We start from the raw sequence: 22,993 nt of genomic DNA, 5'->3' as shown, positions 1-22,993 counted from the left end.
CATTCTCCTCTGATTTGCTCCTCAAGTGGGTTGAAAAAAACAGTCTTATTTGTATTTCTGTGTGGGCTTTGTGCTGCTCTCTCGTAAATCACTCTCCTCCAACAGTCTTTCCGCTCGAGCGAGTAATCGCCATTTTTGTCGTTCCGATGAAATACAGTCTAAAAACTCGCTCTTTAGCTTTTCTGACCTGTTGCATCGTAAATTAGTCTTTTTCCAGGAGGGCTGCCCCTTCCAGTTCGCAATCTCCTCGAAAATAATATATCTTCGGCTCGCCCTCCCCAAGACCAACTCCAGCAACACAGGTCTCTTAGTCTGCATTCTTACTGCATCACAAGAGAGAGCCCTTCTTTTTTCCAAATCATTCACAGAATAAAACCTTTAAGTTCATAATTATTCCCACACAATTCATTTTTAGTCCCATTTGCAATTAATTTCTGTGACGGATCTTCAGAGGGAGGGTTATTAGTAATCACATAGAGCAAAAGAAATAAAAAGTCGTTTCCCCCCCCCCCCTTAGTTCCGGCATTCCAATCCACATACCATATCTGTAGTGCTTTGATGTAATCTTCCATCTCAGTCCGTCTCAGTCTTCTTCCTTTCAGTGGTTCCTTTTAAGTAACGCAACTAGTTTCGCACCTGGAAGCAGCTTCGGAGGAGTTCCGAGGCCCGCCGAGGGTTGTGCACCCAGTGCCTCATCCCCTCCTTCTTCCGAACTCGGGGGTGATTTATGGCAACAGCGGGTGAAAACGGCATCTCTCCCCCCTGGAGAGATGAAGGGAGACTGATATACTCCCCACAATCAGCCTCTAATTACCTCATGCGAGCTGGATAGATGTTAATATCCACCATCTTCCAAGGTGCCTGGGGGCTCATTCTTGAAGGGTGACTAGGTGTTCAGTACTCCCTGCCTTGCCTCCTAGCTGTTGCCAACTTGAAGCAAGGAGAACGAGCCTCTGGTGTTAGTAAAGTGTAGCCGAGATGGAGAGGTTTAATCGTTGCTGGAAGTTGAAGGCCAGAGCAGTGGCACTGCTTGGAGGAAGAGAAGAGCTCAAGTTTATAAGAGTACCTACTTACAGCAAGGGGAGCCCCAGACAGTGGGATGTAGCCTTGGCAACAGTGAACTATCCAATGGTTTTCTGAATGCTGACTTAGGTGTGGAGACCTGAAAAACACCTGGCAATTGTATGGCGGCATTGTGTGCAGGAACAGCGTTGGCTTGTGTGTGGTGCATACTTTTGCAATGTGTAATGCTGTTATGCTACTATGATAATGAGACTTAAGGGCTTTGGTGTTACCTCTTTGCTGTTCCGTCGTTGACCTACTCATTTGGCAGCTTTTTTCCCTGAGGCATATTGTTGGAGCAGGGCTGCATTACGGCGTACGTCACCCCTGACTGGTCAGAGAAGAGCTCGTTCTAAGATTCCCAGCTGTGTGTACATGGCCAAAAGCTATTCATGCACAGTTGCTTGTCATCGTCTTGGAGCCTTGCCCAGGCTTCTCTCTGCTCTGCACCTTGCTGTTTCTAGCCACTGCGATTGCATAAGGAAGTTTATAGGATGGTGAGCTGGAGATCTAATTGGGTTGCCTCCTCCACCCGGTTCCTGCTAAAACGAGGGCGGTGTAATGAGAGTGTCATTCAGATTTGCTCCTTATGACACTCTGCCCCGTGTGACCAGGGCAGAGCATCAAATGTGTAGCTACAAGGCTAGGGTGCGATGGGAACTGTGGGTGTCAGAGACCATTAGCTGAGGCTGTGTGTGTATGTGTGCGCATCTATATATATGTACACACAGTCTGCTTGAGATAAGTGGTTCTCCTAATTGCAGTGCTTTGCATTTTTACCATACAAGTTGTTGTTCTTTGAATTTATATACCTCCCTATACCCAATGGTCTTAGGGCAGTTCCGGGGGTCTCAGGGCTGTTCAGTGGCATAGTGCTGTTTTCCCCTGTGCTACGGTATCAGCCTTTCCCAACCTGGTGTCCTCCAGATGTTTTGAATAGCAACTTCCATCAGCCCCAACTAGCATGGCCAATGATGAGGGAAGATGGGAGTTTTAATCCAACAACATCTGGAGGGCACTGGTTGGGGAAGGATAGTATAAGTATTTGAGTGTGCCTTCTGTTGGTGGTTTGCTTACTCCTGTTGCGGGACGCGGGTGGCGCTGTGGGTAAAACCTCAGCGCCTAGGACTTGCCGATCGCATGGTCAGCGGTTCGAATCCCCGCGGCGGGGTGTGCTCCCGTCGTTCGGTCCCAGCGCCTGCCAAACTAGCAGTTCGAAAGCACCTCCGGGTGCAAGTAGATAAATAGGGACCGCTTACCAGCGGGAAGGTAAACGGCATTTCGTGTGCTGCGCTGGCTCGCCAGATGCAGCTTGTCATGCTGGCCACGTGACTCGGAAGTGTCTGCGGACAGCGCTGGCTCCCGGCCTATAGAGTGAGATGAGCGCACAACCCTAGAGTCTGTCAAGACTGGCCCGTACGGGCAGGGGTACCTTTACCTTTACCTACTCCTGTTGCAGCTGTTCTCAGTTCTCACTGCCTCCCCTTACCCTTCCATGCTTCTCTGGCCACCATAAAACTCCCTGGTGGCCATTTGAGAAGCCATGCCCCCAGGGTCATTCGCCACAGGATTCCAGAGTGCTGGCTGGATCTAGAGGCAAAATGCTGAACTTAATCTCAAGATTTGATAATTTCCCCCAAAGATTTGATAATTTCCCCCAAAGCTTGGAGCTCCAGAATTTTAAATCCTTCTCCTTTTTTGCTTCTGCAGGTTTGATTACTGCAAGAAAATTAAAATGGCAAGGTGGAGTCTGGAATGCTGTTTTGTTTAGGAAGTTTTGGACACACATTTGGTTGATTTGGAGAGGCTTTTTTAAAAAAAAATCCCCTTCCAGAAGCCAAAAGGACACCTTACCTATGTTGACCGCCAGTTGTATGTTTATAGGATTGAATACTACCAGCCAAATATACCGTATTTTCCGTGTATAAGACATGGGGTTTTTTAAACCAAAAAAATTAGATTTAGAATTGGGGCTCGTCTTATACATGGGTAGTGCTGAGGGGTGTTTTCTTAATCAGGAGTACCCCAAAATAGGGGGCATCTTATACACAGGGGCATCTTATACACAGAAAAATACAGTACATTTCACTGGTGATAACGGAATAATGTTGGACAATCATCATAATTGAGGAGCACCATTAGGTTGTGGGGGGAAATTCCATTTGCCATAGTATGTTTTTGCCTTTGCTGATAATTTTCATCTTGCTTGTTCTTACAGATGTGTATTACAGTGAAACCTCAGTTGTTGAACATAGTCCGTTCCAGAAGCCTGTTCGGCTTCTGAAATGTTCGACAACCGAGTGCGACTTCTGATTGGTTGCAGGAGCTTTCTGCTTTCAAATGGAAGCTGCATTGGATGTTCGGCTTCCAAAAAACATTCAAAAACCGGAACACTTACTTCCAGGTATTTGGTGTTTGGGAGCCGAAATGTTCCAAAATGGAGGCGTCCGGGAACTGAGATTTGACTGTATAGGTGTTCAGTTGGTGTACTGGTGGCTTGTTGTGTTTATAATAATGATTTGTGTAACAGCATATCTATATAACAGAATAGCTATCTGTCTATGAGCCTAGTATGGACACAGAATCTGCTTATATGATTAATCCTCCTTGGAGACAGTGCTCTGTATTTCTGTTTTGCAAAAGTCACATGCAATGATATGTTGGATTGCCAAAGCTACAATACTGGCTCCACAACATTCCACCATCTTCCCTGCCCTGAAGGAATGTCTGTGCTTTACAGAAGATAGTCTGAATACATTTCCCAGGCTGCACATGGGAAGATAATTGGGGTGTTTGGGTTTTTAGAAGTGTTTGCCTCTCTTATTTCCCATATCTTACCACCAGGAATAATAAAAGATACCTCAGAATTTCATACTGTACCTGTTTTGTCCAATCTTTTTATCATCCACTGGAAGCAAGTTTTAACAGTCTTTTTCTGTTCTGTCATCAGAAACCTAGGAAGGTCATTCCTCAAGTCGGAGAAGACGCTCAAAATGGCCACCTCCCACCTGGCTGGCAGAGTTATATGTCTCCCCAGGGGCGAAGGTACTACGTGAACACTTTCACCAATGGTAAGCTTCATTTATGTGATCCTTTTATGCATAAATGTTTATCTCTTCTGAATTCTCTAAAAACTTAAGGCAGCTAATAATTTTTACTGAATTAAAAAAAATAGCTTGATATTTCTCCAGTTTCTCATTCAGATTCCAATCCTGACACATTTCAGGCCTGGGTTTCTAGTATTTCCTCTTATGCTCTCAAGTGACCACATAGTCTTAATTTGGATTCTGCAGAACAAAAAGTTCACTTTTGCTCAAGAAGATAACCCCAGGGGATGGAAGTTTATAAAAGTTCAGGAGGATTTAAGCAAGCAACCATCAGCTTGAAATAGCAGTTACTTCTGGGATAGTCAGGACTTGGAGCTGATTTTGATAGATGTTTGCATTCTTGTGGACAGAATGGACATGCTTGCAGTCCCTGGGAACCTTGCCTGGACTGAATAGTGGCACCTTCTCTCCATGCATCTACATTCCTCTGTTCTTTGTAGACATAGGAGCAGTCTGTCCTCTTCCTTGTCCTTCTCCACCACCACCTCCTCCTCCTTCATTTCCACGTCCACCTCCTCCTCCTCCTTCTCAGCCTCCACCCCCATGGTAGATGCATCCACCACTTGGGGGAAATGAGCCAAAACTCCAAAGGAGTTTTGCGAATGGACCAGAGCCAGGAATTTAGTGGGATAAGTTTTGGTGATACCTTATTCCAGGTTTTTGGAATAAGCAACTTTAGATTCTGACCTGGCATCCACAGTACAAATTAGCAGAATGACAGGCAAATGGGCTCACCTAAATCAAATGTTTCACTTCACTTGGCCCCCAAACCTGGGCCTTGTTAAGGTATGTCTGTGGGAACTTTGAGTGTTGGTATTTCCTCTAGGACGGTGTCTCAACACTGTGGCAGTGCTCTGTGCAAGTTACTTTAAGTGTGTTTCATTGCTGCCTTTGGGCATTTATGGGTAGGGAATTCATTCCATCCTCAGAAGGGACAAGACTATGGGATGGAATAGCCCTAATCACATGGAATTACCAAATAAATAACATTACGGGCCATGGGCCTGAAATAATCATTAAGAAGTCTGTGGGGCTGTGATGTTTTGCAACCATGGGTGTACTTTTGAAATATGGCCTGCCGCTTTTAAAATAAAGGACGTTTGGAAACTTTGACTTCCCCCAAGCATCAGCGCAGGAAATCCGTAATGCCTTACGTGTCCATTCAGGGGGTTTTCTTTGTGGTTTAGCTAAATCTTCATCAGACCAGAAGTGACTGTCTGACGGGCTGATCCTTTGCTGTGGAAATGTGCATCAGACAGAAGCAGGATTTAAAACTGTGTTGCAACAGGATGCAAACCCACCTCACCCACCCACCCCCAACTCTGGTTGGGCTTGTTTGCCACACATTCCATGAAGAATTAATATCGCCCAAATAGTGAGAATTTCTGCTTCAAGCTGTGCCCTTAGCAGCTGCTCCCATTTTCCAAATGTGTAGTGCCTGGGATTGCATCCTACAGGGCGGGAGATGACAGCTAAATTAGGTTTTGAATTTTACAGGAGCCCATGGCAAATTATTAATGTTCAAACAATAAAGCTCTCCTTCTAATTGACAGCTGAGCTTGCATTGTAGCATGTCCCCTTCTCCCCAAACTTTCACAACCAACTAATGTGAAGTAGACGCTCTTGTATTACTTGTATTGAGCCACGTGGTTTCTGCTTCCTTCTTTTTAGGATCAGATACATAGCCAAATAATCCATTTGTCTTTTGGTGACACCTCACATTCCACAAGGGCTCTGATCTCCTAGCCTAATGCTTTCTAGGCATTAATGAATTGCAACTTCTGTTCCAGGCTTTTTGTTATTCTTTGTCCTCAAACATAGGCGGGCATGGAACCAAAGTTTTGTTTTCGTTTTCGGTAGAAGAGATTTCCTTTTAAGCAAGCAAGTTAAATGTTGTGCTGTAATGTATTTATTTGTTATTCTTACACCTGCCCTTCCTCCTGCTGGAGCTAGGTGTGAGGTAATAGGGTACCTGTCCCAGGTGCAAGCCAGATCAAGAATGAAAAGTAGCCATCAAAGAACATGATGACAGTAATTAGAATTGCTTTACGTATGGGACAGCTGCATGTTCCTGCACTGCAGGGGGTTGGACTAGATGATCCTCAGGGTCCCTTCCAACTCTGCAATTCTATGATTCCATGATTTTCAGCATGGAAATACTGGATAGATTTTCAGGGCAGTACAAGAAAAGATGTCACCTTACTTGGAGGCTTAGTGGGGGCAGCTGGACAAGCTGAGCAGCACTGCTGCAGATTCTTATTAATCTTGCTGAACTCAGCAAATCACATTCAGCCCTTGAGTAGTCTTACCTGAGAAGGAGAAAACAGGGGGGATGTGACCCTGACCATCTGCTGCAAATCTGATCGTAACAGTCAGCATTTCTTTATTTCTTTTACTTTTTTGAACAGCAGCTCTGAGCAAGAGCAGCCTACCTGAGCAGTAACAACTAGGGAATTTTATCAGCAGTGCCCTTGAGGGTCTACAAACCTGCCTTAGATATTAGCAAACTTTCATTTCTCCCAGATGACCCTGTATTGCTAGTTATAAACATAGCTAAAGCACTAATGAGTGCAAAGAATGATTGGTAATATACACTGAAGGACTGTGTTTAATTCTTTCTCCGATTCTACATTAACTGACGAAGCCAATGGCCCTTTTCAAATTTGTTTGAATATACTATGAAAATTGAACACAGTTTAATCGAATTGACCTCAGATATATAACAGACCTGCTTCTGATATACCCAGCATCCTTTGATGGGCTTATTGATTGATTCAAAAACTATAAGGCCAGGGCTTAGATTTAAAGTGAGAATTTTATTGGATTTGGGTGCAGCATGGATTCCCACCCCCACCCCACCTGCTCACATTCTTGTGAAGACATCACCTTCTACCTGTAATTATTATTATTTTTTAAAAAGTGATTCAGTCCGAAATTTAATTGAGACTTTCTGTTTGTGATGAGGAACAGAGAAAATCAAAAATGCAAAGAGCAACCCCCCTCATCACACTTGATAAAAATTTCTTTGTCAAAGAATTCTGAAACAGGAAACAGAGGTGTTGACATTCGAAACAAAAATCATCAACAGAAAAAAAGAAACACTATGATTTTTGGAATGTGCTGCAACATACACCATTATGAAAGTTCTCAGTTGCCTCCTTCACTCTCACATTTTTTGAGGTAAACTTCTTTTCATTTCATAACAAACATGTACTGTATTTTCTCCAGATTTCCAATTTCCAGCCATAGCTAGGCATTCCATTTGCCAGTTCGCTGTATATTGACATGAATGCAGGTGCTGAAAGAGGAGAGTGGACAGATTATACATAAAATAAGCTCCATACACATTAGCTGCTTCAGTGATGTCATCCCCCCTCTCTCCGCACATTGCTCTACACGCCAGAGTGGTGAAGACGTCTTCACCTGATCTGTATTACCTGCTGGGTTTCCCTGCAACTGCAGCCCCCCTGAACTTTTCTTCATGAAGCTTCCATCTGCACATACATAACGGCTATCTCAAAAACCTTAACCAAAGTTTATGTTTTCAAATCGCATGGAAGCTGTTTTGAAGGAAAACATCAGACAGGAGTATTCCCTCGGAGACGACAGGATAGATATGGATTGTGGCTAATGTCATGTATACATGGCTCCAGTGTGCTTCCTGAGAACATTTTTTTGATGAAACTTGAACTATTGGGGTGTGTTTTTTAATATAGATTTTAATGAGGAAAAGCAAGTTGGGGTTCCCAGCAATAACAAATTGATACTTTCTCTCTCCCACACCTGTCCTCTCTCCTCTGTTTCCCCGTTATGAGTTCCTGTAGATTAAAACTTAAAAATCTGGCAAACTAAGCCAGGAATTCAACAAACACCCACTGCATGGTAGCAACTTGCAGATTTACCTTTACCATGTGACCAAGTGGAGAGCTTTTGGCCCCACATTTAATGGTATCCAGGAACCAATCCAGGGAAATTTTACTCTCCTGTGGCCAGAGACTATGGACCACTAGCTCTCCTTGAGGCTTGAGCTGTCACTTAGTAAATATTCACATGAGTTCACTATGAAAATATGCATATTATAAAGATCTGGAGTGTGTATGGCCATGTTGTTAGGATTTTGCCTCCCTCTCCCCCAAACCTTTTTAAAAGGGTAACACCTATTTTTATTATGAACAGCCAATGTAAAGGTCATGGAAAACCAATAGCATATATATTATCGACTGGAAAAATCGAGTTTTGTAGGGAGGAGAGCTTGAAGCAGAATTGTAAAGTTGGGTGTTGCTTTAAAGGGGTCTTTTCAAAAAGTGGAGTCATTAAAAATGGTGCTAGGAGTGTTCTGAAGAGTGCTCTCAATGGATTTAACCCAGGGCGGTCCAATGTCTCAGAACCAAGTGGGCTGCAGGAGGACTTAGACACAGAACCCAGAGGCTGCACATTATATCAGAGTGGCCCACAGAGTAATCCTGGTAATGCATTTGATCTTGCTGTTCACAGCAAGCCCTGCGAGACATCCTGCCTTTCCTCTGCATTCTAATCACGCAGTGACCAAAATAATAAAATGAAACCTCTGGAAAGAACAGAAAAGGCTCCCATAACTTGGTGGAGGAGCGGCCTCTGCTAGTGTGAAGGGAGTGGGATAGGGCTGCTGCTAAAAGACCCCCATGAATAGCGGGTGTGGCTAGGCTACTGGTGTGGCTGCCCAAGCAGGCTCTGTGGCTTGTACCCGCTCATGACCCTGCCATCCCAGGTGAGCTTAGGGGGCCAGCAGGGGGAGGACTGGCATGTTTGGCCTTACAGGGGCTGAGGGATGCACACCAAGCACCTGTCTGATCTAAGTTTATTTCCTACTGAGGGTATGGGGTATGTTTGCACACTCCTAGTTCCTCCCTTAGGCATTGAGAAGAGAGGGGTTTTTTGACTGAGGGTTAAAGGCTGGAGCTGTCCCTCACAGCAGGCAACGGGTGTTTAAAATGATTGAAAAAGGAAATAATTGAATGCATTTTTTTCCTGTTCCTTGTTAATCCTAGGTTGTTTCAAACTTGGCAGTGAAGAATGGACTGTAGCCTCTCCTTTGACACAAGATATAAATCCAAATGGATGAAATATACCGAATTGCTTGTCTTCCATAAAACCTTATCCAAACAGGATATATTTCTCTTTCATTTCCTTTTATATACAAAAGCAGTGAAGAGAACTACTAAAAATCCCTTTGTTTCTAATACATTGTTTTGTCGTTTTGGAGCATAATGGTAAGCATTGGGCCTGAACTGCCTTGGGTATCTCGCAGTCTCCAACAGTGGGCTCTTTGCAAGCCTTGTGTCCCATTACTGGGAGAGGACAGTCTTCTCAGAGATGTCTCAGGGTTTCTGGTCGCCTGGCCTAGCTTATTGCTGGTGGCATTTAGTCGTTTAGAAAATCAGTAGCTGTCAGCGATGTTTTGTCCTTCTTGGAGGAGAGTAATTGTAGCCTTTTAGGTAAATTGCCATGTGGCTTTTGTGTAGTGTTCAAAACATAGCAGAACCTGCCTATTGTGGGGAGAAAAGTCAACACTATCCTGTCAGCTGTCCCCAGCCCACAAAAAATCCTGATAATCTCCCATTCATGTTTAGTGTCTTGGTCATACATGCTATTGCTTTCTTGTTAATCTCACAGTCTGGTGTTCATCCCTGATGGTTCATATGATCAAGTTGTCCTCCCCCCCCCCCCTTCCCTACAAGGAAGGATGGTGTTTGTTCTCTTCAGTGGAAGCCTGCGGTACCAATTCTTGATTTGTTCTTTTAAAAAGCAAAGCTATGGAGAACTTAGAAGAACTCCTCCTTGTGAAATTCCCATAAATAAATGTGTTGTGATCTCAAGGCCCGCCTTAGCATGACCTTCCCCCAAAGCTGGAATGTACCAGCTCTTTAAGCATTTCATGCCTGCAGGATTGGCCCACCTCTGTTTCAAGATGTTAGGCTGACAAAGCTCCCATGGAATTCTGATTGTGCAACATATGCAGGGTGGTGGCTCCAGGTGTCTGTAGAAGAAAAGGTTGCTTGCAACAAGCCGGAAGGGCCATTCTGCCGCAGCTTGTGAAAAAGCTCCTGTTAAAGTAGGCCCTGTGAAGAGCCAAGATAGTCTCCTCTACATCCCAGGTACCGAACATTTTGGAGTGAATCCAGTGTTAGTCCTACTGAGAGGAGTCTCATTGAGTAACTTGAGTCTATTGATTTTGGTAGGTCTGATTTCATTATAGTTCAATCTGTGTACAAATTACTGGTTTAAAACTCAGTGAGGGGGTTTGTTCTTATCTCATGTTTCAAGTCAAATTTGCCCATCACTGTACACACCAGCAAGCGTTGAGGTGTACTGAAGTCACCCGCTGTATGTGTATACCAGTGGGAGAGACTGGACAATGATATCTTCGTCTGATAAGAATTGGTCGTCTGATAAGAAATCTGGATGGAAAGGAAACTTTCACAGATGAGACTTGAATAAGGAAACAGTGCTCAAGTTGCATTGTGGCTGGCTTGAGGGAAACTGCATTAGAACGCAGTATTTTACCAGAAACTACAGGATTGCTCTGGTAATGTCGTGTGCACATGGTTTCAAAAAGAGTGAACAGTACTGTAATGTGTACACAGCCCTAATTGGATGAACCTTTTGTCTCTCATAAGTATATTACAGAGTATTAGGGAGGGAAAACACCCAAGGTTTCTGTAATGGAGAGTCAAAGTTGAACTCAAGAACTGAAGTTCTTGCGGGAACCATGAGACACTTCCCCCTTCTATGATAAAAGTGCCCATCATGCACCTAGCGAATCTTGAACAGTTTGGGAGGAAGGGACTTAGCTGCCCTTCCAACTTCCATCTTTGCTATGTTCTTCCTTAATGCTTACATGCAAACACACAGGAGATCCCATACATATGGCAGAAGCGGATTGTCTCAACTTCTGTTCTCCCACCTCACTTTTAATTTACTTCTCAGAAACAGAAATTGGAAAGATTTTCTAGAACTGGTCTTGCTGTGCCACTGAAGTTGATCCTGGACTGTCCTTGTTCCATAGACAAGGGAGAGTAAACTGGGAAGATACCTTGTTTCTGACAGTGCCATCTCTGAGTAGATGTGACATAACTTCAGAAGCTGTTGCCATAATGAACACTGTCTTTGTTCCAGTTCACTATGAGGAGCCTGTAACAGTCTTCCTTTTTAATTTTCAAGAGTCCTGTATTTCCCTGCCTCTCCCTAGTGCTTTCTGGCAGTTGTTACATTTGACTGTAATCTATGTGGGAGGGTTGTGTCTGGTATTCCACTATTCTCCAGCATGGTGCCCTTCAATTTTTTGGGCTACAACTGCCCAGCCAGCACAGGGGCTGTGTTGGCAGGGGATGATGGGAGTTGTAGTCCGAAACCCTCAGCCAAAAGGCTATGATAGCTATTGTGTTCTCTTTGAATATTTCCTCAGCCATGACCACTCTTAAGGTCCTAGCGTGTCTAATTTGTTTGGGCAAAATAGATCATCCCCATATTTTACAAAATATGGCAGTATTCAAATAGAATCTTTCGCTATACTGGAATTTCAGGAACTAAATATCTCTGGGCTTGTTCAGATTGCGAAAGCTCATGTTGTGAGCAAATCGAGATTGACGTGTGCGTAACACAGTGGCAGGAATGAATATAGGAAGAGTTTGTCTGAGACGGAGTTTAGATACTTGATGATCAGTGCTGATGTCTGGATTCAAAGGCAGCTTATTCCAGCGTATGTGAATTGTATACAAGGGAGAGAAGCAAGGTAAGCTCAACGGAGAAGTTAGCTCTTCTCCCCCTCCTCACTTCCATTGTGTGTTGTTGTTTTTTATGCCTTGACCATTAAGTGGAAGAAACAATTGGACAAGTATCATTGGTTGTTTCATAGACCAGTTTCGGTCCGGAGTATCTTTTGTACGTCACTTAATAGCCTGAAGTGAATAAGTGTAAATTAGTGTCTGGTGTTGTATGCAGTGTTCTTGGAATCTAATCAGCAGTTTTTGTTTGTTTGTTTGAATGGGCACAGTGATTTCCAAAGTAGGTGCAGTGAAAGGATTTGTAATGTACCTTGAAATTTTTTGCTATAATTGTTGGAGGCAGCAATTATGCTTAGTCCTGTGGAGTGGGAAAGACCATTCTTCCTTGGCAATACAGTGGTACCTCGGGTTACATACGCTTCAGGTTACATACGCTTCAGGTTACATACTCTTCAGGATACACACTCCGCTAACCTAGAAATAGTGCTTCAGGTTAAGAACTTTGCTTCAGGATAAGAACAGAAATCAGGCTACAGCAGCGTGGTGGCAGCAGGAGGCCCCATTAGCTAACTGTTAAGAACAGTTTCAGGTTAAGTACGGACCTCCGGAATGAATTAAGTACTTAACCTGAGGTACCACTGTATATTTGCAGTGATATGGTGATGAGGTTGATAGCAAGATGCACAGGAGTCCCTGATACAGACTATATTGTGTCTAATAGGGGTGGTGGTAGTATTCCTGTTGCCTCCCAAACACTTTCCTATGTCTGAACCTAGGGCTGGACAGAGAGAAGGGTGGGACCCTAGGGGAGCTATCCTGGTGGTTTTTTTTAAAGAGGACTATCCTGCAGTTGCAAGAAGCATGCCTACCCAGTCCTCTGGGAATGGACTAGGAATAATAATATCTTTCTTTGATGCAAGAGTGAACTGAGCATCCAATTTTAAACTGGGAGAAAAAAACCTGTGTACTGGGTATCAAAGGTTTTGGAAGTGCTTAAAATCCACAGAAAGAGAACCTGTATAGTGCCCTAAAAGTTCTTTGCCAATATTTATGTTGCCCTGTGAAAATCTGCTTGTCTTGCTCAAGGGGATTCTGTTAACTTAATGATGGGGAAGGCTGCAAATGGAAAATTTTCTTAGTAAGACACTGATGTTTTGAAAACTGGTACAATGCCACTGGCTGCAGTGTAAACGCTGCATTGAGGTGATGGGCTTACATAACCTTCAAATTTCACCTCCCCTTAAACTGCCATTGAAAATGCTGTGTATGTTGGATATTAGTTAGGGCTGATCTGCAGTGCACCTCCACTCACAGGTGGAGAGAAGTGGGGGCATGTTGGTAGTTCTGGGGGTGGGGGCTGCAACAATCTCTGGTGTTGGTAGTGTGTTTCCTCACGACCACTGGCTGGCAGCTGCCATTCATGCTGCCCCCCTCGTCTTGCCTACATCACGAAATAGCATTGTTTTGAGGAGAAAAATGGGGCCCACAGTATTTTCACAGAACTCCTCTCAGAATGAGGTTGCCTCACCTAGAGGGGCTTTGTGGGGAAAATTACTGCTGCTGGCTGATTGCCTCAGGAAGAAGCTATTGCTAGAAAACAAGTAGTGACATAATAGGTGAAAAAGGTAAGCAGCTCTTTCTCAGTCCCAAGCTCCCAAACATCTAAGCCAAGAGTTCTTGTGGAAGGACTTTTGACTCAATTATGTCAACTGGCAAGCTGTAGTTGGAACAGCCCTTTCAGTGTGGTGTAGTGGTTAAGAGCGGTGGACTCGTAATCTGGGGAACCGGGTTCGATTCCCCGCTCCTCCACATGCAGCTGCTGGGTGACCTTGGGCCAGTCACACTTCTCTGAAGTCTCTCAGCCCCACTCACCTCACAGAGTGTTTGTTGTGGGGGAGGAAGGGAAAGGAAATTGTTAGCCGCTTTGATACTCCTTAGGGTACTGATAAAGTGGGATATCAAATCCCAACTCCTCCTCTTCTTCTTTCGGGCAGGTGTGGAGGATTCCCTGGTCCTGAATGGGGTAACTGTGCCCCTGAAAGACCAGGTGCGCAGCCTGGGAGTCATTTTGGGCTCACAGCTGTCCATGGAGGCGCAGGTTAACTCTGTGTCCAGGGCAGCTGTCTACCAGCTCCACCTGGTACGCAGGCTAAGACCCTACCTCCCCGCGGACTGTCTCGCCAGAGTGGTGCATGCTCTAGTTATCTCACACTTGGACTACTGCAACGCGCTCTATGTGGGGCTACCTTTGAAGGTGACCCGGAAACTGCAATTAATCCAGAATGCGGCAGCTAGACTGGTAACTGGGAGTGGCCGCCGGGACCACATAACACCGGTTCTGAGAGATCTGCACTGGCTCCCAGTACGTTTCCGAGCACGATTCAAAGTGTTGGTGCTGACCTTTAAAGCCCTAAATGGCCTCGGTCCTGTATACCTGAAGGAGCGTCTCCACCCCCATCGTTTAGCCCGGACACTGAGATCCAGCGCCGAGGGCCTTCTGGCGGTTCCCTCATTGCGAGAAGTGAGGCTACAGGGAACCAGACAGAGGGCCTTCTCGGTAGTGGCGCCCGCCCTGTGGAACGCCCTCCCATCAGATGTCAAAGAGATAAAGAATTACCTGACATTCAGAAGACATCTTAAGGCAGCCCTGTTCAGGGAAGTTTTTAATATGTAATGCTATACTGTTTTTAACACTGATTGGGAGCCGCCCAGAGTGGCTGGGGAAACTCAGCCAGATGGGCGGGGTATAAATAATAAATTATTATTATTATTATTATTATTATTATTATTATTATTATTATTATTATTATTATATTCAAGCCAGGTGAACTTCTGTAAGCAGCACTTGTTCAGGGTCCTCCAAGCCATTGTTTGGATGATGGTTTGAATACTGTCAATAAGTTTACCCCAGTTCTTAAAAAAACAAAAAACTCTTAAAAAAAACACAAACCCTTTCCTAACTTGGTTGGGAAATGCCTTCTTGTCCGTGACTCCCTTATGAAGAAAGGTTGGAGTGAGTAAGAGATTACATTATATAAATTTATAACATTATTCATGACATAGAGGAAGTGGACAGAGAAAAGTTTTTCTTCCTCTCTAATAACACTAAAGCTTGTAGACATCCAGTGAACTGGATGCTGAAAGATTTGGGACAGATTAAAGGAAGTATTTATTCACACAGTGCATCGTTAGCCTTTGGAACTCATTCCCACAGAGACAGTGATGGCCACCAACTTGAGTGGCTTTAAAAGAGGATTCGATGAATTCATGGAGGAGAAGGCTATTGATCACTGCTAGCCATGATTGCTGTGCTCTGTCTGCACAGCTGGAGGCAGTAATGCTTCTGAATATCAGTTGCTGGAAACCTCAGGAGGGGGAGAGTGCTCAGATCCTGTTTGCAGGTTTCCCACAGGCATCTGGTTGGCCACTGTGAGAACAGGATGCTGGACTAGATAGGGCATTGGCTTGATCCAGCTGGCTTTTCTTGTGTTCTTAATGTTTCCTCTGCTTCAAAGCGGTACCGCTTGTTCCATAGAAATATGGTCCCCAGTAGGCTATTCACAAATTCCATACAGATGCTATAAATCAATCAGCTTAACTAGATGCTAGTCATTGCCAGCTCAGTGTGTGATAGCCCTTTATTTTTCAGTCATGGGGAATCTTTTAAAGAGTGCTTCAAGGTGTTGCTGAAAATATCCCTCAATTAATTTACTTGAGTTGTACTTTGTGGGTTTAAAATACGCTTTTCGTTGTTTACCTCATCCTGTACCCCTTGATTCAGGCAATATGTTCTTAAGATTTGCAAAGGCATACGTGATGGGTTAGATTTATTTCATATCTGGATTAAGATTCAAATTGTTTATTTTAACATGCAAAGAAATTGGCCATCTTGCTTGTTTTGAGCTGGGGCTTCATATTTGCTGTTGGGTTGCATTTGTGTGTCTCCACAAGGGGTATCTATTTTCCCACCAGATGCGCTGGGCAGATCATGGGAGTTCATGTTATGATCGATCAGCTTGTGCCAGCCGTCACTGCTGTTAAACAGTACCATGAAACTACATCACCCTTGCCACCCCATGAATTAGTTCAGACAAATGTTGTGGCAAAAGCTGATCTAGCCACTCTCCTTGTTGAGACTCCCCCAGCACAGAAATCCGAAGTAAAACATCGGATTTCAGATGAAAACAGAGGTGGCTTAACTCTGTATGTTGTATGACTTGTATGTGTGTGCTTGGAAGAGAAAGTACCTCTGCTTTCTCCTTGAATTAACCTCTTCTCTTGTGTACAGGAAGTTAATGGTTAATTAGGCTACTTTAAACTCATGTCTGAGTCAGTCCCCAAGCATCCAAAATACCAGTTAAAACCATTTCAGAAATGCAGCGGAGCTGTGTTTTGCCACCACTGTTGTGTGTGATTTTTTTTTTTTGACCTTACGCAATTTAGGAAATTAACTGGTTAAAGTGTACTTTTTATGACCAATGTGTTGGGAAGCTGGCTAAGGTTTCCAATTGTGTGGGCGGTGTATTCAGCTGGAAGGCATTTGTCAGCCTGTGAAGGGCTTTCCTGCTGTTGTTGCTGATGCAATACAGCTGTGATCCTTTTCTCTTTTCAGTTGAGGAACAAGCCCTCCAGAGACCTCATCCATTCCACTTTAGATGAATTTGCATTTTTCCTGCCACTGCCAAAGATCTCTCATATTGCCGTCTGAGGTCTGGTTTACCGGATGCTTCCTTTAGCTCCGTTTGAGTCAGACAAGCAGGGGCGACACATTCTGTTCTTGCCACTCGCAGAGCATCTGCAACTCTTTTCCGAAACTGGAAAGTGGTATTCACAGTATGTGTGTGACCTGAGGAAGTATCTAATCCACGTCAACAGCTCACTCTGGAAAGACCACACTCGCTGTGCTGAATCAAGAGTGACTAACTCAAGTCCACGCTTGCTGTAGGGATTCTCCAGATGCCAAATTTCCTCCCCCCAAAACAAAGTTCTGCTGTCCTGTGCCTTGGCTGCTAAACTAACCTCCCACCCTCCACCCCAAAAAGTACCTGGCTGGAGGCCACCATCTTGGCTCATGCAGCCCTTCCCTAACCAGAATAGTTTCCCATTACCAACTTCCAAAAGCAACGGTCATGATTGCTAGGTAATGAAATACTAATGCCTGCAACAACTTATTAAAACTCTTGCTTTTTTTTCATTGACATCTTTTCCTTATTTTCTACATTTTACATAATTGTTCCCTTTGTAAGGCCACCTTTCCAGGGATTGGGTGGTTTCTTCCTGGAACAAGTGAGGAATACCTAAGGGTGAACAAATTAGCCATTATTTGTGGCCATGCGCTTCACTGCGTCCTTTTGCACACATAGGAGAGAGGGAGAGAGACGATTCATGCTCTCATTTCATGCCAGACAATGGGTTAGGTCAGAGAAGAAGGAGGGAGGGAGAGAGGGAGGGGGACTCTGTGTTTCTGACCGCCCTCCAACCTGGCATGAAGTAAAAGAACAACACCGTTCCTACTTCTCTTAGTCCTCCAAGGGACTTTGCCTATTCAATCCCTCTTTCCACCCACTCATGTAAACATAATTTGGTACAGATTGTTGTTTTGGAGGCTTGTAAGCGAGTCTGCATTTTCCTGTTGACTGCTTAATGTTTGCATTGTACATTTCTGGGGAGTGTCTGCTTTTGTTTAATGGTTTGTCTTTGGGTCTGATTTAGCCTGGAGAATCATATTGCAAGAGGCCCTGCTGCTGTCTACTAGGAACACAACAGGGTGTTTCCCTTACAAAACCCTGTTGCATAAACTCATGATGTTCCAAATGTTGTAACCTGTTGGTAAGAGTTCCGTCCCCCCCCACTCCAAATTCAGTGCCTCACTCTTCAAAAGCAGACTTTTCTTTCTACCGATTTTGCAGAATGCCACAGTAAAATGCTGCTTCCTATTGCAATGGGTTCTGTTATTTTATGTTTCATCGTGGCCTTGGTGCAGAGCTTTGAACAGCCAGCTTTGACAGTACCAGCCATCTATTTTAGGAGAGAGGTACAGTGGTACCTCAGGATGCGAACGGGATCCATTCCGGAGCCCCGTTTGCATCCTGAATAGAATGTAAGGCGCGTCTCCGCATGCGCAGGTTGCGTTTTGCTGCTTCCGCACATGCATGTGATGTCATTTTGAGCGTCTGCGCATGCACAAGTGGCGAAACCTGGAATTAATGTGCTCCGTTACTTCAACCCGAAGTATGACTGTAGCTGGATTAAATCTACACCCTTTCCAAATATATGATTGGCACTGTCAAACCTGGCTGACTCAAGCATAGCTCCAAATGGACTCTATTGAATAGAGCAGTGTTTCCCAACCTTGTGCCTCCAGATGTTTTTGGCCTACAACTCCCATCATCCCTGACCACTGGTCTTGCTAGCTAGGGATGATGGGAGTTGTAGGCCAAAAACATCTGGAGGCACAAGGTTGGGAAACACTGGAATAGAGGTTCATATGACACAAACTAGCAAGAGGGATGGTGTGCACTGGCTGCTCTGTAATGGGCATCCTGCAAAAGGAACTGCATGCACGGCAGAGGCTTGGACTAGGTGACCCTCAGGGTCCCTTCCAACTCTGCAATTGTGTGATTCTATAATTTAAAACCCTTTTCCCCATACTGTATGATGTTGCATGGAAGTCTTCTAGATCTTCCTTATAATACTATGCTTTATCCCTTCCACTTTCCGCCCTCTCCTCACCTAAATAAAATGTCCAAGCCTGCTTTCATCTTAAATATTAATTCTTGCCGGTTTCAAATGTTACTAGGCATCCTGTAGCTAAAGTCTGGGTTGAGTTCTCATCAATATTTCTCCTGTCCTTCGGATATATGTGATTTTTTTTTAAAAAAACCCCTCTTCTGGTTGATAATGATATGATATGATAAGATAAGGGGTGATATGATAGCCATGTTCAAATATATAAAAGGATGTCACATAGAGGAGGGAGAAAGGTTGTTTTCTGCTGCTCCAGAGAAGCGGACACGGAGCAATGGATCCAAACTACAAGAAAGAAGATTCCACCTAAACATTAGGAAGAACTTCCTGACAGTAAGAGCTGTTCGACAGTGGAATTTGCTGCCAAGGAGTGTAGTGGAGTCTCCTCCTTTGGAGATCTTTAAGCAGAGGCTTGACAATCATATGTCAGGAGTGCTCTGATGGTGTTTCCTGCTTGGCAGGGGGTTGGACTCGATGGCCCTTGTGGTCTCTTCCAACTCTATGATTCTATGATTCTATGGCTACCAGTGTATTTCCTGTGCCCCTACCAAGCCATACACCCTTCAGCAAGGAGTTCTGTTGCTTCATGCTAAGAGTGGGGAGTATCATGGGATCATGTGGGATAGTGCATGTGTTACAGTGAATGTGCAATGAAGGGAGAGCAGGGTCTACACACTTGCTGGCCTTGGCTCTGCCCCCTACATTTTTTTATCATTACTTCTTGTACATCCAAGCTCTGTATACTCATAGGCTCTGACTTTGTGTTCAGGGACGGTGGAAAAGCCAGGATCCCTGATGACCAATGGGTGTTAAGCAATTGTATGTATGGCACTGTGGGTTAAACCACAGAGCATAGGACTTGCTGATCAGAAGGTTGGCGGTTCGAATCCCCACAACGGGGTAAGCTCCCGTTGCTCGATCCCTGCTCCTGCCAACCTAGCAGTTTGAAAGCATGTCAAAGTGCAAGTAGAGAAAAACGGCGTTTCCATGCACTGCTCTGGTTCGCCAGAAGCGGCTGTCATGCTGGCCACATGACCCGGAAGCTGTACGCCAGCTCCCTTGGCCAATAAAGCAAGATGAGCGCCGCAACCCCAGAGTTGGTCACGATTGGACCTGATGGTCAGGGGTCCCTTTACCTTTTTAGGTGTTCTTAAACACACACAAGGGGGGGGGGGGAGTGACGCCAATGAAATCCTGCCCCTGTAGAAGCATTTGCTGTCCTGTGACGTAAAAGGGAAGTCTCCTGTCAACAGCCCACTTCCTAGTGTGTGTTGGGTGGGGAAATAATTGGTGAGTTCTGGCCTTGATCAGCCGACTAACTAGTGGTGTGAGGCTGCTTTTCCTAACAGAGTAGAGCTAGGAGAAGGGAATAGCTGTTGCTTTTGGTCCATGCCCCTTGCATCCCTCTATGGCAACCTGCTTTGGGCATGATATATCCCATTCCTCCTTAATGCATGCACTGTTTCTGCTGAGGCTTTGCTGGCACAAGCTTAGTTCATTATAAGATACTTGAGCACTTACAAACCTGGAAGTTTCTGTTTCCCCTCTTTAAGAGCTCTCTTAATTAAGTCTGTTGAGTCATAAGAATGTGGCCTTGATGTTCACTGTGAAGATATTAAGTGAAGGGTTGAAGTCTATCCGTTTAGAGAAACCCTTGTTTTGTTACACTGTGACTGGGATATCACAGTGGTTCTCCTCCCATTACTAGGGATGGTGGTCTTGTGAGAGGTTTGTGTGTGCCATCTTGGATCTTCCACAAAGCCATTACTTAAACCGGGCAGCGTATCGTCCAATAGCTTCATGCCTGTTGCTAGAATGTGCTCCCTTCCCCCTTTTGCTCTGCACCTCACTATGCAGAGAAGTATATGTGCCATAGTGTGGTCTAGCAGTAAGACAACAAATATACCTTTGTGGGAATTAAAGCGTGAGCAGTGCTTGGAAGGTTTGGCAGAAAGGTAAGTGTGGAGAAGCCTTAGCTGATTAATGCACTTTTATGGCGAGTTTACACCACCAGACAAACAAATATTCTTTATAAACTTCCTCCATTTCCAGTATAACACATCTTCTCTAGATTTTACAGCTCTGTGACGAGTTTCAGATGCCTAACATGGCTGTTGGCCTGGCATTCTATAAACCATGCAGTAGTTCTTAGCAGTAGACTTGTCATCTACTCATGTGGTCTCATTGTGATGATCTGATAAAATAAAAACAGGCCACATCTTGGGATGGGGCAAAAGAGACAGCAATTATTTCTCTTGAAAAGAAAGCAAGTGAGCCTTCTCTAATTAGTAGTCTAAGGAGAAAAGAATGCACACTTTATTTCTTGCACAAGACAAACTCGCATATGTTTTCAAATATGATACTAGAAAATACTGCTTCCACTTGGTGGGCGGTATAATTACAAATCTTTAATGCCACAGAATGTTAATGAGGCCTAGAGTTTAGGTAGGTGTCACGGAAAGACTTGATTTTTCTTCTTTATGGCTGAGGGCTGCTTTATGCAATTTATTTCTGCTCCAAGTGAAACAAGACATAGTCTTCCGTGGGCACGTGTGTTTACATGGAGAAATGTGAAGTGTGGGCGATGGTTTACAGATATTATCAGTGGCAGTTCCCGTGTTTGTGGTGACAGAAAAAATTGCTGCTGAAATTCTAAGAATTGTTGCTGATTATATTCGTGATCCGTGCACATTTTAATTTCTCTGTGTACCTGGTTAAAGTCAGGTCTACTGGCACAGTGGAACCTCGGTTGTTGAACGCTTGGGAAGTCGAATGATCGAGGTTACACTGTATAGCAATAAAAATTAATTATGTGAACTAGCTTTAGATTTGTTCAAACTTAAGATGCCTTTACAAGTCATGAATAAAATAAGTCAGTGGGTGGTGCGTGAACTAACATCTGTCTCCTTGTTATGGGAGAGCATATGTTTCTGTCAGTTGATAGGAGGCCAAACTGATAAAAGTGCGGCAACTTATCCATCTCATCTCACTGGGCAAACTCAACACATATTTACTGTTTGCATCTTGTGGTCAATATCAAGATTTTCCAACTGTGAACTTGTGATTACAACTAAGACAAAGGGTGGGATTCCTAACGAACTTGTGCAAAAGAGCTCTCCCCTCTCTTTTTCCTCCCATGATCCCTGAAATTGGTTGGGGGCAGGTTCAGCAGAGCCCCTGGCAAGCTGAAATACTTTCACACACAGAATAGTTCTGCCTTATATCATTCTTTGGAGGTATGAAATAATAATTACTGCTGCTTTTATAGAATAGAATCATAGAATCATAGAGTTGAAAGAGACCACAAGGGCCATCGAGTCCAACCCCCTGCCAAGCAGGAATCACCATCAGAGCACTCCTGACATATGGTTGTCAAGCCTCTGCTTAAAGACCTCCAAAGAAGGAGACTCCACCACACTCCTTGGCAGCAAATTCCACTGTCGAACAGCTCTTACTGTTAGGAAGTTCTTCCTTATGTTTAGGTGGAATCTTCTTTCTTGTAGTTTGGATCCATTGCTCCGTGTCCGCTTCTTTGGAGCAGCAGAAAACAACCTTTCTCCCTCCTCTATGTGACATCCTTTTATATATTTGAACATGGCTATCATATCACCCCTTAACCTCCTCTTCTCCAGGCTAAACATGCCCAGCTCCCTTAGCCGTTCCTCATAAGGCATCGTTTCCAGGCCTTTAACCATTTTGGTTGCCCTCCTCTAGACACGTTCCAGTTTATCACTGTCCTTCTTGAACTGTGGTGCCCAGAACTGGACACAGTACTCCAGGTGAGGTCTGACCAGAGCAGAATACAGTGGCACTATTACTTCCCTTGATCTAGATGCTATACTCCTATTGATGCAGCCCAGAATTGCATTGGCTTTTTTAGCTGCCGCGTCACACTGTTGGCTCATGTCAAGTTTGTGGTCAACCAAGACTCCTAGATCCTTTTCACATGTACTGCTCTCAAGCCAGGTGCCACCCATCTTGTATTTATGCTGCCTTTTAGTTAAGTACCAAGAAACTATTCTGGTGTGCACAGTGTTTTCAGCAGAGAATGGTAATAAAATGATGGTGCCTTTGTAGCATAGATAAATGTTTACTGGTTTGACATTTCCCTGGCATATCTTCACACTGGAGGGCTGTGGAAACCTAGTTAAGCCAAATGTGTGAAAATCCACTGTGACCTATTGAGAACTGAGCTCAATTTGCACTTAATGCAAATCTCCCCTGTGTGAATATATGGTGGGATGCAACTCAGCTTATACTTGAAGACTGGAGGTTTGCATGGGAGAAAGTAGATAAGAAAGAATGATGGGGGCA

The 22,993-nt window shown here is 44.3% G+C and overlaps 1 protein-coding gene across 5 annotated transcripts in view; it reads left to right on the top strand.

The window, feature by feature from the left end:
• The window catches only part of GAS7 (growth arrest specific 7), a 135,757-nt gene that overhangs the window by 55,593 nt on the left and 57,171 nt on the right, over positions 1-22,993 (top strand). For all 5 annotated transcript variants that reach the window (XR_014560975.1, XM_083725902.1, XM_083725903.1 and 2 more), the window contains exon 2: positions 4,013-4,133. Coding sequence is in view for 4 of the 5 variants with exons in the window: in XM_083725902.1 (XP_083582028.1) it covers positions 4,013-4,133 (121 nt within the window). In the remaining variant the exon portion in view is untranslated. The remainder of the gene's footprint in view (positions 1-4,012; positions 4,134-22,993) is intronic.

The sequence above is a fragment of the Podarcis gaigeae genome, assembly GCF_964106915.1.
Source record: "Podarcis gaigeae genome assembly, chromosome: 2".
Lineage (NCBI taxonomy): Eukaryota > Metazoa > Chordata > Lepidosauria > Squamata > Lacertidae > Podarcis > Podarcis gaigeae.
This window is presented reverse-complemented; position numbering and strand designations above follow the sequence as displayed.